Raw genomic sequence first — 16,805 nt, 5'->3', positions numbered from 1 at the left:
ACTGAAGCCAGTGGCATTTAAAGGAGAGTCAAACCGAATGCTAACAGTTTAATATAATATCTTTGTAATCTTTACCTTCTTTGCTCCAATATCAAGTCTATTAATTAATCACCTCCTTGTTTACACAGCTGCTCACCCAGAGCGGATTAGTCTCTTATCGTGCATCTGCCTCTTACAGACACGGCCAACTCCCAGGACCTCAGGTGGAACTGCTCAGGAGATGAAACTGGCAGAGAGAAGCTCTGTGATTTGCTCATACATAAGCATTTATGTTGCAAGAGAGGAAGAATTTGCAGTGCTTTGGGATTCTCCTAGTTTCCGTTGTGCTAGACCTGACCAGGATAAACCTGGGCTATTCACACACACCACAATTTAAAGACTCATGAACAGGTGAAGGAGGAAGGCATAAAAGGCACCGCTTATTCTGCAGTATATTCTCTGACTCCTAGCCAGTCTCTAGAAGAATGTGGATGAGGGATGCGGGGCTATCCCTTAATTGGGGGACAGACACGGTGTATCAGCTGGTGGGTTGCAAATGAGCCAACTTGTTGACCACCATTAGCCTGTGTGATCACAGAGGATTATCTAAGCCAGGGGAGGGGAGGGGAACTGGCTGAGTGGGACTGCCCAGCAGTCAACCAGCTGATTCTAGTATGATGTCAGGTGATACCTTCAAAGGGGTTCACTGTCACTGCATCACACATCACGTGGGCAGGTAGTTCTGGTTTGGGAAATGGCTTGCTAGGCCTAATTAGGCCGGTGGGCTGCTGTTCCCCACTGCTGATCTAAGCTTAAATAAAACCAAGCATGGAAAAAAAGATGTTGCAGAAGGAAAGCTTGTTCTTCACTTCTGCTTTCAACTTGGCGAACACAGTTGCACCACATATACCAAGAAGCCAAGGGCTTCACACAGGGAAACCTATCTGCACTGGAAGACAGACGAGAATGCCAGACGCATCCATCTTGTACAGAACAGCTGCAGGTTTCTTTGCAACAAAAAAAAGCAAATGCTATTTTGCAATTATACTATAAATATATAGGTATTACCTCAATTTTTAAAAAAATGCATTTCTATTCACATATTTAATTCTCTCCTCTTAGGCAAAGATCATAAAACAACCTGGCTGGCAGCCAGATTCCGCGCCCAGATTTGTAGGCACAGATCGTCCTCTAGAATAAAATAGCTTACTAGGGAAATGCTGAAGTTCCCCTTTGGGGCGCCTCAGGGTCAATTTTTTTTATGGTAGCCCAAATCTCAGTTGTACGGGTGTATGTATAGATCTCAATTTTAACTCATGAGCTAATGCTGCAATCTGCTCCGATTGTATATTTTATCTTTATGAACGCTGTTTTTATTGTGTTATGTTATGTGAGCTGGTCTTTGACCGTAATAAATTATCTATCTATCTATTCACATATCTGCAAACGAAATAATTAAATATTATTAAGTTTTGCCTACCGGCATGATTAGCACTTCCATTCCGTTTTTCACCGTCCTCCACCTGACACTTTTTGGCCATCTTATGAAGAATAGATGCCCTTTCTTTGAACTTTCCTGAAAGAAAGAAAAAAACACATTTGTTAAAGCACAGCTATCGGAGGTGGCAGATTCCTGTTACTGCCTCAGCTTCTTGCACCGTGAAACAGTAAGCTGAACTTACCGTATTTTTCGCCCTATAGGACGCACTATTTCCCCTCCAAAAATGAAGGGGAAATGTGTGTGCGTCCTATGGGGCAAATGCAGGCTTTCGCTGAAGCCTGGAGAGCGAGGGGGGGTCAGGAAGCTATCCGCTAGCCGTGAGACACGCAGCTCTCCCATGGCTAGCGGAGAGCTTGCCTGCACCCAGAAGCTTGGGGCGTGCTGAGCTCAGCACGCCCCAAGCTTCGGGTTTCGCGCAGCCCTCCGCTAGCCGTGGGAGAGCTGCGCGACTTCGCACAGCTCTCCCACGGCTTGCGGATAGCAGCCTGTTCTCGGGGCTGGGGTCAGGGGAAACTCGGGCTTCCCCCGCCCCAGCCCCGCACCTGGGGTGGGGGAAATAATTTTTTTTCTTTATTTCCCCCCCAAAAAACTAGGTGCGTCCTATGGGCCGGTGCGTCCTATGGGGCGAAAAATACGGTATATCTTCCAACTTGAATAGCTGCAAAATGGTGGCTTAGTATTGCGTGTGTATTTGTATCATCAGAAGCTCCTGCAAGGCTGAGAGATAGCACCTTGGACCAAGGGGGCACATGGATTTGGTTTCAATTAACACTGAATTAAGAAACCTGTCAGAATTAACACCAACTTTTATTAATAGGATGGCTGCTATGCTTCGCCTTTTCCCCCCATTCCTAGGAGACAAATTCCAGAAGAGACAACTAACAGCTCAGTCCTATGCAAGTTTACACTAGATCTCACTAAATTAAATGGATTGCAGCCTAAGAGACCTGTGGCAGGCCATAGACTAATGCATTAATTGTGGCAAAATCATTCTCAAGCTAGAGCCCACCTAGTAAATATAGGGGTGAATACCAATGATATCTGTCTGACTGCACAACTGACTTCTGCATGAGCAATGAGACTTCCTGCTCCTCTCCTTCCCCTATAGCCCACCCACCGACCCCAAAATCTTTTCCAGAGGATCCCCCAACCCTCTGTAACAGATAGAGGTGTTGTACCACAAGGGAGATGGAGAGGAACTGGAGGGGGGAATTAATTAAAATGTTTCTTTTGTCTTCCTCTGAGAATCTCAAGGTAGTATACAACAGTTTTAAGACACATATGAAACACTAAAACACAAACAATAAAATGCAGCCAACAAATCATACACTATTTACTTATCAATTAATCAATAAAATACTTTAACCCAATAAGACCTTTATGCAACTCAAAGACCTAACTGCATGACATTTGTAATTATGCTACAATATATTTTCCTCTGTATTGATAATGAATTTTGATAATGAGCAGGAACTGGCTGAGCGAACATCATGGACCAGTGTCTGATTCAAATTTAATGTAGTAAAACAACCCAGAGTTTGCAGCAAACCAGTTTCCCATTTTATCTGACAATAAGAACCTGTCTTTTGCACAAACCAGGATACTTCCCGTGATGGATATACGTATTTGTTTTGCTCTGTTGTTTTCTTTGGACAAAAAAGCTTGGCATATTTGCTAACAATGAAAAGCCTAGAAGAGGTGAAAGTAAAAAAATGAATGTATGTACCCTAAGCAGCAATCTGTTTTTACAACTGCATTCAACTCCTTTGCCTGGGGGTGGGGAGAGCACATGATTGTGTCTCCAGCTATAACTGGGATCAGCCCACAGCACGGACTTCCGGTATTCATCTTAACTATTGCTTTTCAATTAGTAGTGGAGTGATTTAAGGATATAGCTCAAATATAATGGTAGGCAGTAGGCAGCGGGAAATACCAAATATTTGTGGGGAAATGGTGGAAGAGAAATATTTTTCTATTTCCCTTTTCATTATGTTTCTGAGATGCAGACAACAATGGTTTTTGCCCCCCTCAAAAGACCTTCCTGAGATCAGATTAGTTTCTAAAAATGTAACCTTTGTGGTTTTCTGAAAGGCTTTTGGAGAGCAGAAGATAGCTGGATGCAGAGAAGCAACAAAAACTGGGACTAAGAACATAGAAGGTTATCTATGAAGGCATAAAGCTTGGATATAATCATGTAATCAAATAAAAGATAAACATGGCAATTGATGGACACCAATAAAATTCGTCTCTCCAGCGGCAAGATTCATCCATCCCGAAGCATTTTTAATATTTGATGTTTGCAGTGGCCGATGGATGTATTTGAAAGTTGGTACTGGTTTGACACAGAAGAATGCACTTGCAACACATGGCACAGCTTGAAAACAGGAGCATTTAATACAACATATGGTAATGTAATAGCGAGATCAATGGGTGCTTCAAGAAACAAAAGCCAGACTATATAAAGAGCGCTTACAAAGAGAAATGAAGAACCGATTAATGAGATGTCATCTGTTCATTAGTTAGTTCATTCTAATGCAGTGGAAAACGCAAATCTAAAATAATAGGTACAAAACCTCACATGGTAAAGAGTACAAATCTGCATATGAGTAGAAAAATGGATACAGATCGATTATGGAGTCATCAGAAGAGGCACACAAACAGAAAAGGCTATTTACAATCTGGTCCTATTGGCAGGGTCCTATTGCAAGATCATACCTGTTCCTCTTGCAGCCAGAGGGACTCATGAACAGGCAGTTATTCCTACCCCCCAGCAAAGCCAGTGGTTGTACTGACTGCCAGGGCCATAATGGGGAAAGTGCTCATTTCAGCCGCTTAGCATGACACTCAAGAGAGCAAGGGAGGGGAACCTGACATTGTTAATCTAAAATCCCACCATCACTGACCACTGGCCATGCTGACTGTGTCTGTTGAGAGCTGAAGTCCAGAAGCATTGAAAAGCCAGCCCCATCCACACAACAGACTTTTCCAGTGCTAAAGGTAAAGGTAAAGGGACCCCTGACCATTAGGTCTAGTCGTGGCTGACTCTGGGGTTGTGGCGCTCATCTCGCTTTACTGGCCGAGGGAGCCGGCGTACAGCTTCCGGGTCATGTGGCCAGCATGACTAAGCCGCTTCTGGCGAACCAGAGCAGCAGACGAAAACACCGTTTACCTTCCCTCTGGAGCGGTACCTATTTATCTGCTTGCACTTTGACATGCTTTCGAGCTGCTGGTTTGGCAGGAGCAGGGACCGAGCAACGGGAGCTCACCCCGTCGCGGGGATTTGAACCGCCGACCTTCTGATCGGCAAGTCCTAGGCTCTGTGGTTTAACCCACAGTACCACCCACGTCCCACTTTCCAGTGCTACAGGAGCCCTAAGAGCTCAGGAGTCACGAGCTACAAGGAGAATTTGTCTTTGCCTCTGTCATCCGATTCACCCACAGCACCACCCGCGTCCAACAATGGACATAGTTTGTGGCAAAATGCCAATCTTACTTCCCGTTCGAGATCCATTCAGCACCAAATTAGTGAGAGAGGGAAGAGGAAAGTGCCTCACTTCCTTCCATGGATTCTTCCTTGCAATTGCCCCCTCCCTGCATTAGGATTGCAAGAACTCTCAGTGCAGTTCCACCTTTGGTTCAGCCATGGGGAGGAGACGATAGTAGCATCACCCATCTCTCATTTGTCCATCAAAAACTTTGGATAAGAAGAAGAAGACAACGACTTTGGATTTGATATTCCGCTTTATCACTACCCAAAGGAGTCTCAAAGCGGCTAACATTCTCCTTTCCCTTCCTCCCCCACAACAAACACTCTGTGAGGTGAGTGGGGCTGAGAGACTTCAGAGAAGTGTGACTAGCCCAAGGTCACCCAGCAGCTGCAGGTGGAGGAGCAGGGAATCAAACCCGGTTCACCAGATTACGAGTCTATCGCTCTTAACCACTACACCACACTGGCTCTCAGTGTGATAAGGATAAGGACTGCGTGTGCTGACAAGATGGAGCAAACTGCTAACTGGCATAGCTTACATTTTTAAAATGGCTGCACAGGTGTAAACTATATCTCAGTTGTTAATGTGGATTGCACAACACCTAACCTCGATGAAAACACTCACATCAATTAGCCAAATATTTTGATGAAGCTCTGAACGATTTGGACGTAGGTGTTTGCAAAATCAAAAGGTCACCTCCTAGCCTTGCTATATCTGAAATGAGAAGTGTGATTAACAAGTCTCATTGTGTCTTGTGTTAATAAATCTAGGCACATTTAGACAGCGGTCTTCTTACACACTTAGATGGGAGTGGGTCCCACTGAACTCAGTAGGGCTTGCTGTGGACATGATCAGGTTTGCACGAAGAACAAAGTTTTGAAAGTGTCGATCGGTGGAAGTGTGTGCTATGTTAAAGCAAAACTGATTTGCTGTATGGCAATAAAAAAAGAAACAGCAAATGCGAGTTGATAAAAACGTTAAGAAGTATGGTAGCACATCACGCTATGTCAGTGAAATCATGCAAAGAGGAACTGAAAAAAAAAACCCAAGAAGAAGAAGAAGAAAAGTAATCACAGTAGTTTTTTTTGAAAAAAGAGTATTAAAAAATGCTGAGACAAAAATTCCAAAATATTTCTTACCTTCTTCAGTCATTGTGTCATAATATTTTAGCTTTCCATATGATCCAAGCTCTACAACATCATAGTAAAAGACACAGAGATAAGGGAGCAGCAGACATTCAAAGTAATCAACATGCTTTCACACATTCTCAATAAAATTCACAGCAATAATCTTTCTGCAGAGTAGGGAAGCACAGCTTGTCAAAATGAGACGTATTTATGAAAATTGCTTCTGTAGTTAACGTAGGCATCTTGGATAGGTTGGTTGGAGCACAAAACACAGTACGTTTTGGGGTGTCACTAGAAATTACATTTTCTCTTCTAGGGTTACGTTTTAAGTTTCACCTTCTGAGAATCTTCTTTTGTAAACTACGATTTTATGCTACGATTTATTTAGCATCAATAGTCTGCAAGATGCCTAAGAACATGTTCCGGTGAAAGCCTATTTAATGTTTATTGGGATACGATTGAAGTTTTTTTTATTGATTTATTTTAAATTTTATACCACCTTTTATCCAAAAATCCCAGGGTGGTGTACAAAATTAAGAACACAATTTACACAGCATAATAATAAAAAAAATGATAATACACAGCATAATAATAAAATAATCGTAAGAACAGCCCACCCTCCCCATTTAACAGGCCATAGATATTTAATGGCCAAAGGCCTGGATAAAGAGGAATGTCTTTGCCTGGAGCCTAAAGATATGTAATGATGGTGCCAGGCAAGCCTCTCTGGGGAAAGCATTACACAGACTGGGAGCCACCACAGAAAAGGCCCTGTTCTCATGGTTTAACCCTCTAAACCTCTCGGGGGGGGGGGGACATAGAGAAGGGCCTTGGATGACAAGAACAGAGTCTAGGTCGGTTCCTATGGGGAGAGCCACGTAAGGCTTCTAGTGATTTAATTTAGGTTGTGGCTTTTTATGTGATATACTCTAAATATACTTCGTTTTGTTTTTCATGCAGACTGGGTGGGAAGTCAAAAAGAACTGCTGTATAAGAATGGAAAACGATGTAATTGTAAAACTGAAAACTTAAAAGAGGAATGCTTCAGAAATGCACATTACAGTCGCGCTGCGATTGCTGAGCATATGTTTCAAAGAAAACATCTGAGTCAGGGAGCTTCTTCACCCCTTCGTCAAACAGAAGGAAAAGCCTTCTGCAAAGTGGAATTATCTTGTAGCACCAATGCAGTAAAGCTAAGATTATATAAGATGCAAATCAATGGTGGAAACAGTGTTGGAACTCTCCAAGTTCAAAGGGAAAGTTCCATTCTGAACTGGAAATATCAGCTCATTTTAATACCTGGGGGTGAGTTAATTGTTCAAAATGACTTTTTAAATTATTCATGAGATAAGTAGGGGCGCAAAATAATGACAAATTAAGGCAAATTCTTTAGAAACACTGTGATTCCCCCCATCATTATGTTCTAGTCCTCCTTCGGTAATTCCATTTCTGAGCATTTATCACCGACTACCAAAACTGAAGCTTTGCAGAGACCTAATAATAGAATTTCAGATGTTATTCTCCCTGCTTTAATGGAAGCACTTAGAAAGTAATTATAGCAGCAACGGTCCATTATTTCGCTCTTTAGTCAACTCTTTCGATTGCATGTTCTCTTCTAAAAACGGTCTGGGTTCAGTCACGTTTCCATAACACTTGATCTCTCTCTTACGTTTAGATCTAAGATAACAGTGACGATTTTCCAATCTTAATTGCTAATAAGTAGAGGATTTGGTTTCCTGATAAATTTGAAATGTATCTTACCTGTGCATTCCTGTACTGGCTAAAATGTATAGTCAATTTAAGAATGACAGTCTCTTGCTTTCTATGCCACTGTTCAGAACTTACAGTTACGTGGCATTTACTTCAAAAAGTTAAAAACCAGGAAGTTGTTGAGTTTTTAGGGAAATGTGATTTTTCAGTTGACTTGCCTAAGATACCTGAATGCCCTAAACACACCTCGTGGTTCTATCTGCCAGGTAGGCATGAAAAAGTAACAGTGCCATGACAACGGTTAAACAGGACTTGCTTCAGAAGGCTTCCCTAATGAGAAAACCATTTTCACTTAGCTCCCTAACCCGCGATATTTGCAGTAGGAAAGGGACAGAGCAAAAACATAATTAAAAGGGTACTTGGGAAGAAAGAGGCAGTTTTGCATTCAGGTTAGGTCCTTTAAGTTTTTAAAAGTTGACAAAGAAAATTCTATATTTTAGAATTTTGAAAAATAAAAAAAAAATCAGCTCTTAACATTTTGTGGTCATGGTGAAGGGGGAGGTGGGTGATTCTCTTGTCATAAGTGATTGACACAGGCAATATCAATTATATTCCCGCAACAGGTTCCCAACCACCTTACACAATTCATCACCTTAGGAGGACTGGTGTATTTGTCTCCAACCCAATGTTCAGCCCAGACACTGAGGTCCAGCTCTGAGGGTCTTCTGGCGATTCCCTCCCTGCAAGAAGCGAATTTACAGGAAACCAGGCAGAGGGCCTTCTCCGTGGTGGCCCCTGCCCTGTGGAACACCCTCCCATCAGATGTCAAACAGATGAACAACTATATGACTTTTAGAAGACATCTGAAGGCAGCACTGTTTAAGGAAGTTTTTTATGTTTGAAGTTTTTATTCTGTTTTTAATGTTCTGTTGAAAGCCGCCCAGAGTGGCTCAGGAAACCCAGCCAGATGGGCAGGGTAGAAATAATAAATTATTATTATTATTATTATTACAAGAACAAATAAATGGCTCGCTTTTCTACTGGCATTCATAATGCATGCCAGCACAATAGCATTCTGATTTGTTTTGTTTTAATATAATTTTTATTGGTTTTTACACATGTTTTCCAAACATAACATCCCATTTTAAACAACAGTAACAAACTTTGGTTATCACAGCCTAGGACTTCCATCAACCTCAACTGATGGTTCCTTTCTATTTTGCATTTTATTATTATAGTTATTGCTATGAAATCCAAATCCTAAATAAACTCCTTCTTAGTCTTCTTTCACAATTATTCATATAGTTCTCCTTACAAAATTTCTTGTAACCCTACAAGCGATGTCAATTGATTACAATTGTCTTTCAAATATATAATGAATTTCTAAGCACAATTGCATTCTGACAAACGTATGGCATTCAGAGTGAGGTTGAAATGAGGAGCATTCATAACACATGGCTCTGTCTAAAACAGGGGTAGGCAACCTAAGGCCCATGAGCCACAAGTGGCCCACGAGAGTCGTTTAACTGGCCCACAAACTGCCCCCAAACCGAGCCACCCACTCGGTGAGTATCCGCGTGCTGCGCTAAACTGGCTTAGCACGGTGCAGGGACTCGCTTCCATGGTGCCGGAAATCACATCTGCGCATTCTGAGATGCCAAAACATGCGTGATCTAGCCCACGGAGGGATCTCCGCTGGAGTGAACTGGCACAGGCAAGGTAAATCTTGCTGACCCCTGATCTAAAAGCTGTACAATGGTACTTCAGGTTAAGTACTTAATTCGTTCCGGAGGTCCGTTAAGAACTGAAACTGTTCTTAACCTGAAGCACCACTTTAGCTAATGGGGCCTCCTGCTGCCGCCGTGCCACCGGAGCACGATTTCTGTTCTCATCCTGAAGCAAAGTTCTTAACCTGAAGCACTATTTCTGCGTTAGCGGAGTCTGTAACCTGAAGCGTATGTAACCTGAAGCGTATGTAACCTGAGGTACCACTGTATAAAGGACTACATAACACAGGGGTCAGCAAGGCTTACTTTGCCTGGGCCGGTTTGCTGCCGCGGAGCCCCCTCTGTGGGCCGGATCGCGGGCGCACATGAGCGAGCGCACCTGCGATTTCTGGCATCTGCACCTGCGCAGACGTGATTTTCGGCGCTGCAAAAGAGAGTCCCTGCACTGTGCTGCACCGGTTTAGTACAGTGACTCGCCAAGCGGGCGGCTCGGTCCGTGGACGGCTCATGGGCTATATAATAATAATAATAATAATAATTTATTATTTATACCCCGCCCATCTGGCTGAGTTTCCCCAGCCACTCTGGGCGACTCCCAATCAAGTGTTAAAAACAGTACAGCGTTAAATATGAAAAACTCCCTTCAGATGTCTTTTAAAGATAGTATAGCTGCTTATTTCCTTCACATCTGAAGGGAGGGCGTTCCACAGGGTGGGCGCCACTACCGAGAATGCCCTCAGTCTGGTTCCCTGTAAACTCACTTCTCGCAATGAGGGAACCGCCAGAAGGCCCTTGGAGCTGGATCTCAGTGTCCGGGCTGAACGATGGGGGTGGAGACGCTCCTTCAGGTATACAGGACCGAGGCCGTTTAGGGCTTTAAAGGTCAGCACCAACACTTTGAATTGGGCTGGTAAAATGACCCCCACGGGCCACTTGTGGCCCACGGGCCTTAGGTTGCTGTCCCCTGACATAACAACTCTTCCCACTTCCTTCTGAATGGGAGCAGCAGCGGTTTGAGGTGCAGCCACAATCATTATCTTAAGCTGACATTCTTTATGCGCCCCCTCGCCCAGCTTGTTCGGAGTTTTGGGCTGGGTTGCCATCAGTATGCCGATGACACCCAACTCTATCTGTTGATGGATGGCCATCCTGACTCGGCCCCAGACACACTGACCAGATGTCTGGAAGCTGTGGCTGGATGGTTACGTGGGAGCCGGTTGAAGTTAAATCCTTCGAAGACAGAGGTCCTCTGGCTGGGACGGGACGATATGGGATTGAGGGGGCAACTCCCATCTCTTGCGGGGGTGCAATTAGTGCCAGCACCGTCCGTTAAGTGTTTGGGTGTAATCTTCGATACCTCCCTCTCTATGGAGGCGCAGATTACAGCTATAACAAAGGCGGCATTTTTTCATCTCCGCCAAGCTAAGCAGTTGGCCCCTTATCTCTCTCGCCCTGACCTAGCCACTGTGATCCATGCGACGGTCACCTCCAGACTGGATTATTGTAACTCGCTGTACGTGGGGCTGCCCTTGAGACTGACCCAGAAACTCCAGCGGGTGCAGAATGCTGCGGCGAGATTCCTTATGGGGTCTTCGCTGCGAGACCACATTCATCCGGTACTATACCAGCTGCACTGGCTCCCGGTGGAGTACAGGATCAGGTTTAAGGTGCTGGTTTTAACCTTTAAAGCCCTATATGGCCTAGGACCCTCGTACCTACGGGACCGCCTCTCCTGGTATGCCCCACAAAGAAACCTACGGTCTGCAAATAAAAACATCCTGAAGGTCCCAGGCCTCAGAGAGGTTAGGCTGGCCTCAACTAGAGCCAGGGCCTTCTCGGCTGCGGCTCCAATCTGGTGGAACGCTCTGTCACAAGAGACTAGGGCCCTGCGGGACCTGACATCTTTCTGCAGGGCCTGCAAGACAGAGTTGTTCCACCAGGCCTTTGGTCAGGGCGCAGCCTGACTCCCTCCTCTGGCAACCTGCACAGAATTTTGCTTAATGGTTGCCATCAACTTGATTTTAATTAATTTTTATAATGAAATATTTTTAGAATGTTGGTTTATTTGATTGTTTGATTATTTGATTGTTGTTAGCCGCCCTGAGCCCGGCTTCGGCTGGGGAGGGCGGGATATAAATAAAATTTATTATTATTATTTATTATTTGGGACCCTGGGAAGAGACTTTGTCCTTAACATTGCTCATTTAAGGAAAATAATAGTGCCTGCCAAGTGGAAGTTTGAGGAAGGTACCAGGAGAATCTCAGATGGATATAATAATCAAGGAGGAGGAAAGAAGAGGAGGTGTTCAGGGAAGGAATTTATTAAAAGAAAGAGACTAGGAGAAATGAAATAAGTATCATAAATTAACTGGGGACGGCGGGGTGGAATGCAAAGGATTACATATTGCGATCTGAAGTGGTTTTTGAAAGGACGGAAGGGAGAGGGGTTGTTGCACAACATGCCTCAAATCAAAGAATGGAAAAGAACACGTAAGCAATACCCAGTATTTTGTAATCAGATTTTCCCATTGACAGAAAAGATATTAATAGGAAGGAAGGAAGGTACACGCTAGCAAACGCAAGAGTAGGAAAGAAGAAATCAAGGCCATAAGTGCACAACATATTGGCACAGCTAGGGATCTGAAGGGTGTGTTATCTGAGTCTCCAATCTAAGCCTAAACAGATTCACTAGTCTAGGATTATTAGTCACTTTGTTTCAGATTCTGATACCTCAGAATTTCTGCAAATACATTAAGCAGAATCAGCCCCTGAGTGAGTAAGCTATGGTTTGTTTAGCCTGTGGTTTCTTTCAACTATGGTTTGGCGTTATGCCCAAACCCACCAGGCTTGCTTAACCTCGAGTCATTCAGCCACTCCTTCCTGGTTTCTCGCCAAGTTACAGAGGTATGAGGCACGAGCAGTTGGAAAACAAACCAAGCTTTATGGATGCTTCAGATTCTCAGAAGACAAACAATTACCCAGGATAATGGTCTGGGGAATACTTTAAATCCTTAATAAGTGCCCTAGGTTAATGCTATTATTAGCATAATAGGTGAAAAAGCAGTGGCATATCGATTTCTTTAAAAAATGAAATGCATTTTGGATTGTACAGCTTTTTAAAGTACAGTGGTACCTCAGGTTAAGTACTTAATTCATTCTGGAGGTCCATTCTTAACCTGAAACAGTTCTTAACCTGAAGGACCACTTTAGCTAATGGGGGCCTCCTGCTGCTGCCGCGCCGCCGGAGCACGATTTCTGTTCTCATCCTGAAGCAAAGTTCTTAACCTGAAGCACTATTTCTGGGTTAGCGGAGTCTGTAACCTGAAGTGTATGCAACCTGAAGCGTATGTAACCTGAGGTACCACTGTATCCTGTTTAGGAGTATATTCTTGCCATACATTTATTATTACTGATTATTAACAATATTCACTAGAAGTTTGCACATGTTCAGGCAGATATATAAACACATCTTTTCCCACATGTCTTGTGCATTCTTAGTCTGAAGCATATCTCATCCAATCTCTCTAACGTTCTACACATCTCAGCTCTTAACTGTCAGCTGTTCGTTCTGCAACCATCGTATGATATAAACTATTGGTGAAGCATTCAGCATTGCCTTTGCCATACTGGGTCCTATTACTCTCCCCCTTGGCAGTCTCCTTTTCCAGGAACTTGTGTCTTCGTAAGCATTCCTTTTCAGATTCGTTTCCGTAGCCAACACAGAACATACAAGATGGAGATTTACAAGCAATACAAAGTGAAGATTGAAAGCAGATTCAGGTCTATCTTATAAGCTGTATTCTTTCGAAGTTGATAGTAATTAATTTAAGATTTTTGATTTATTTTCTAGCCTGTTAATTAGTGCTTTTTTTTTTTGCCACTGCCGCCGCCCCACCCCCCGCAGCCCACTTCCTTTCTGGGTGCTAATTAACTGACAGACAGAAAATAAAACTCATATTTACTTCCAATCTTAGTAGTAGCGAAAAGAAGGAGGTTTCGTTGACCCGATGGCCTAATTTAAGGGCCATTATGTGGTGCATGGGCCCAATGACTGTTCCTCTCCATAGATGATCCTCCACTCCCGAAAGCTTCAGTCTCTGGCATGATGAACATCTTCTTCTGAACATGTGATGCTCATTGCTGAACTCCCTTACCTCAAAAGGGAGTTTTGGTAACCAAGCTTCATACCTTGGTTATCTCAATCACAACATAATTATCTCTGCCGACAGGAGTGTCAGCAGTCCATGACTAGTCCGCCACCTTTCCTCCCTGGAAGTGGCGATGTTACAACTTTTTAGCACCCCACATTTTTGGAATTTGAAAGTTGAAAAAACACTCCACTCTGACAAGGTCCTGAAGCCCTCCTGCCGCCTTAACAAAATTCAGTAAGTGCTTGCCTGGCTTTGGGAAGCAGGTGTGAGGACTCTGGCAGAGTCCTTGAGTCCTCCCTCCTCCTTCCCAAAGCCTAGTAAGCACCTGCCCAGCTTGGGGACAGAGGCCAGTGGGCTCGAAGAAGAAGAAGAAGAAGAAGAAGAAGAAGAAGAAGAGGAGTTTGGATTTGATATCCCGCTTTATCACTACCCTAAGGAGTCTCAAAGCGGCTAACAATCTCCTTTCCCTTCCTCCCCCACAACAAACACTCTGTGAGGTGAGTGGGGCTGAGAGACTTCAAAGAAGTGTGACCAGCCCAAGGTCACCCAGCAGCTGCATGTGGAGGAGCGGGGAAGCGAACCCGGTTCACCAGATTACGAGTCCACCGCTCTTAACCGCTACACCACACCTGCCAAAGCCCAACACCTGGGGTGCTGCAATAGGAGCTTGGTACAGTTGCCTGTGGGGAAACAAATAAATGGAGACTGGGTTTCCTCTGCTCACCTGCACAAAATTGCAACTGCATAAGTAAAATAAGCGTAAGATTAAAGTTACCTGTACACATTTGTAAGTTTGGGGAATAAGACGGAATGGGGTGAAAGTATACTTAAATAATCACATATTTATATGGTTCTTTTTACAATTTTTTTTTAAAAAAATGCTTTAAGATGCAATAACTTATCCTGCAAATTTCTTGCAAAGTTTAAATATTGCCAGTGGATTAAAAGGACTTAAGAATCAAGTGAAGTCCTGATATAGCATAGTAGCTAAGGACACAATTTTTTTACACGCTTTTCCTGGATGTAAGTTCCATTGAGCACTGTGGGACTTAGTTCTGCATAAATAGGCATAGGCTTGCGCTGTACGAGAATGAGCTACAAATCAGGAAATTCCTAGTTTTAATGTTTGGTTTACTGTTGTAGTTTTTATCTATTGTCATAATTTTATTATGTTTGTTTATAGTCATAAGATGTCAGCTGCCTGTAAATGTAGTAGTGAAGGGTGAGACAGATACAAATAAAGCTCATTTTCTTAAGCAAGCCATTATCTCTCAGTCCCTCTCTCTGTATCTGTAATATGGAGATAATCGTGCCTCCCTTTTTTGTACAAATTAATGTTTGCGAAGCGTTTTGAACACTCTAAAGCACTTTATGAATGCTTTAGATTCCCAGAAGACAAACAATTACCCACGATATCTTAATGGCTTGAGGAATACTTTAATCCTTAATAAATGTCCTATGTTAATGCTATTATTAGTACAACAGATGAAAAAGCAGTGGCATATCGATGTCTTTAAAATTTGAAATGCATTTTGGATTGTGAAGCTTTTCATGGTATCCTGTTTAGCAGCATATGTCTACTCTTGCCATACATTTATTATTACTAATTATTAACAGCATTCACTAGAGGTTTGCACATGTCTCAAGATTCACCCTGTATATGAATCTGATTTTTTAAAAATAATAATAAAATCAGATCTGTTTCTGGGTCATTTTGTTCTGTGTCTGCTTTGATTTGTGATTCCGGTTCTAAATTGTTCTGTACAGTGGTACCTCAGGTTAAGTACTTAATTCGTTCTGGAGGTCCGTAGTTAACCTGAAACTTTAGCTAATGGGGCCCCCTGCTGCTGCCACGCTGCCGGAGCCCGATTTCTGTTCTCATCCTGAAGCAAAGTTCTTAACCTGAAGCACTATTTCTGCGTTAGCGGAGTCTGTAACCTGAAGTGTATGTAACCTGAGGTACCACTGTATACAATGAAATTCTCTGTTTCTCATTCACCCTTAATGAGAATCTTTAAAAAAAAACACCAAACTTTTTTCCCCTCTTTTGGCAGAAGTGGATGAAATTTACAGGCACATAAGGTGTGTAGTGTTGCTCGTGCATGTGTTTTTTTTTTTTTTAATGTTAGCTTCATGCCAGCAAGCTTATCCTTTCCTGCATTTGTTTGTATTATGGATCATAATCCATTTGGGATTGCAAGGTCAGGCTGTCCTTGATGCCTACGGAGCACTAAAGAGTTCCAGAGTATTTTCTTTCCAGCAGAGGATGATTTAAAAAGAAAAGTTAAATGGAGATTTCAATTTTTAAAGCAATTCTCCCCTGTTCTGCTATAACAGGGGTGAGGTGGGCAACAACATCCAAAGCTTTTCCGAGCTCCCCAGGCAGCATTTAGACAGCTGACTTACTACGGGGTCCGCGGGATCACATTCATCCAGTGCTTTACCAACTGCACTGGCTCCCGGTGGAGTACAGGATCAGGTTTAAGGTGCTGGTTTTGACCTTTAAAGCCCTATGCGGCCTAGGACCCTCGTACCTACGGGACCGCCTCTCCTGCTATGCCCCCCGGAGGACCTTAAGGCCCACAAATGACAACACTTTGGAGGTCCCAAGCCTCAAGGAGGTTAGATTGGTTTCAACTAGAGCCAGGGCCTTTTCAACACTGTGTTATGTTTTTTAAAAATGGTTCTGAAAGGCTACACAGCAGCTGCTTAGGGCAGATGCAAGACAGATGCAGAGCTATGCTTTGAAGGAGAAAACAAAGAAATATAAAAGGAGACAAATTATACAATTTGGTTGGGGTTTGTTTGCTTCTTTTAGTAAGATGACAGAAGATATGAATCTTATTTATTTTTTAAAAGCTAACCTTCACAGTCCAGACAGAGTATTCCTGGCAAAGTTAATTTCAACTGAGCAGCTGCAAAGCTTCCAGTGGCAGTTGCAAAGCTTAATACAGTCAAGAGAGTCCCAATCGCTTCTGACAACATTTTCAAGCACATGTACTTGTCTGAGCGGAGACTTGGTAATGTTTAGAACGTAAGGAATGAAAGAGTAGCAGCTTTTCCTTTAAGACTGGTGAACGTTACATCATTTGGTTATAAATGACAAAAAAAAAACCAAAATC

The 16,805-nt window shown here is 43.1% G+C and overlaps 2 protein-coding genes across 7 annotated transcripts in view; one reads left to right on the top strand and one right to left on the bottom strand.

Moving 5' to 3' along the window:
- ACER2 (alkaline ceramidase 2) overlaps nucleotides 1–16,805 on the top strand; it is a 529,013-nt gene that overhangs the window by 49,685 nt on the left and 462,523 nt on the right. The window lies entirely within an intron of this gene.
- The window catches only part of SLC24A2 (solute carrier family 24 member 2), an 87,822-nt gene that overhangs the window by 15,419 nt on the left and 55,598 nt on the right, over nucleotides 1–16,805 (bottom strand). For 3 of the 5 annotated variants that reach the window (XM_083593377.1, XM_083593379.1, XM_083593378.1), the window contains 2 exons: nucleotides 6,108–6,158; nucleotides 1,460–1,555 (listed from right to left, as the gene is read on the bottom strand). In XM_083593377.1, coding sequence (XP_083449503.1) covers nucleotides 1,460–1,555; nucleotides 6,108–6,158 — 147 coding nt within the window. The remainder of the gene's footprint in view (nucleotides 1–1,459; nucleotides 1,556–6,107; nucleotides 6,159–16,805) is intronic. The other 2 variants (XM_083593380.1, XM_083593381.1) reach the window with 1 other exon arrangement.

This window comes from Podarcis filfolensis (genome assembly GCF_964270895.1).
Source record: "Podarcis filfolensis genome assembly, chromosome: 17".
Classification (NCBI taxonomy): domain Eukaryota; kingdom Metazoa; phylum Chordata; class Lepidosauria; order Squamata; family Lacertidae; genus Podarcis; species Podarcis filfolensis.
This window is presented reverse-complemented; position numbering and strand designations above follow the sequence as displayed.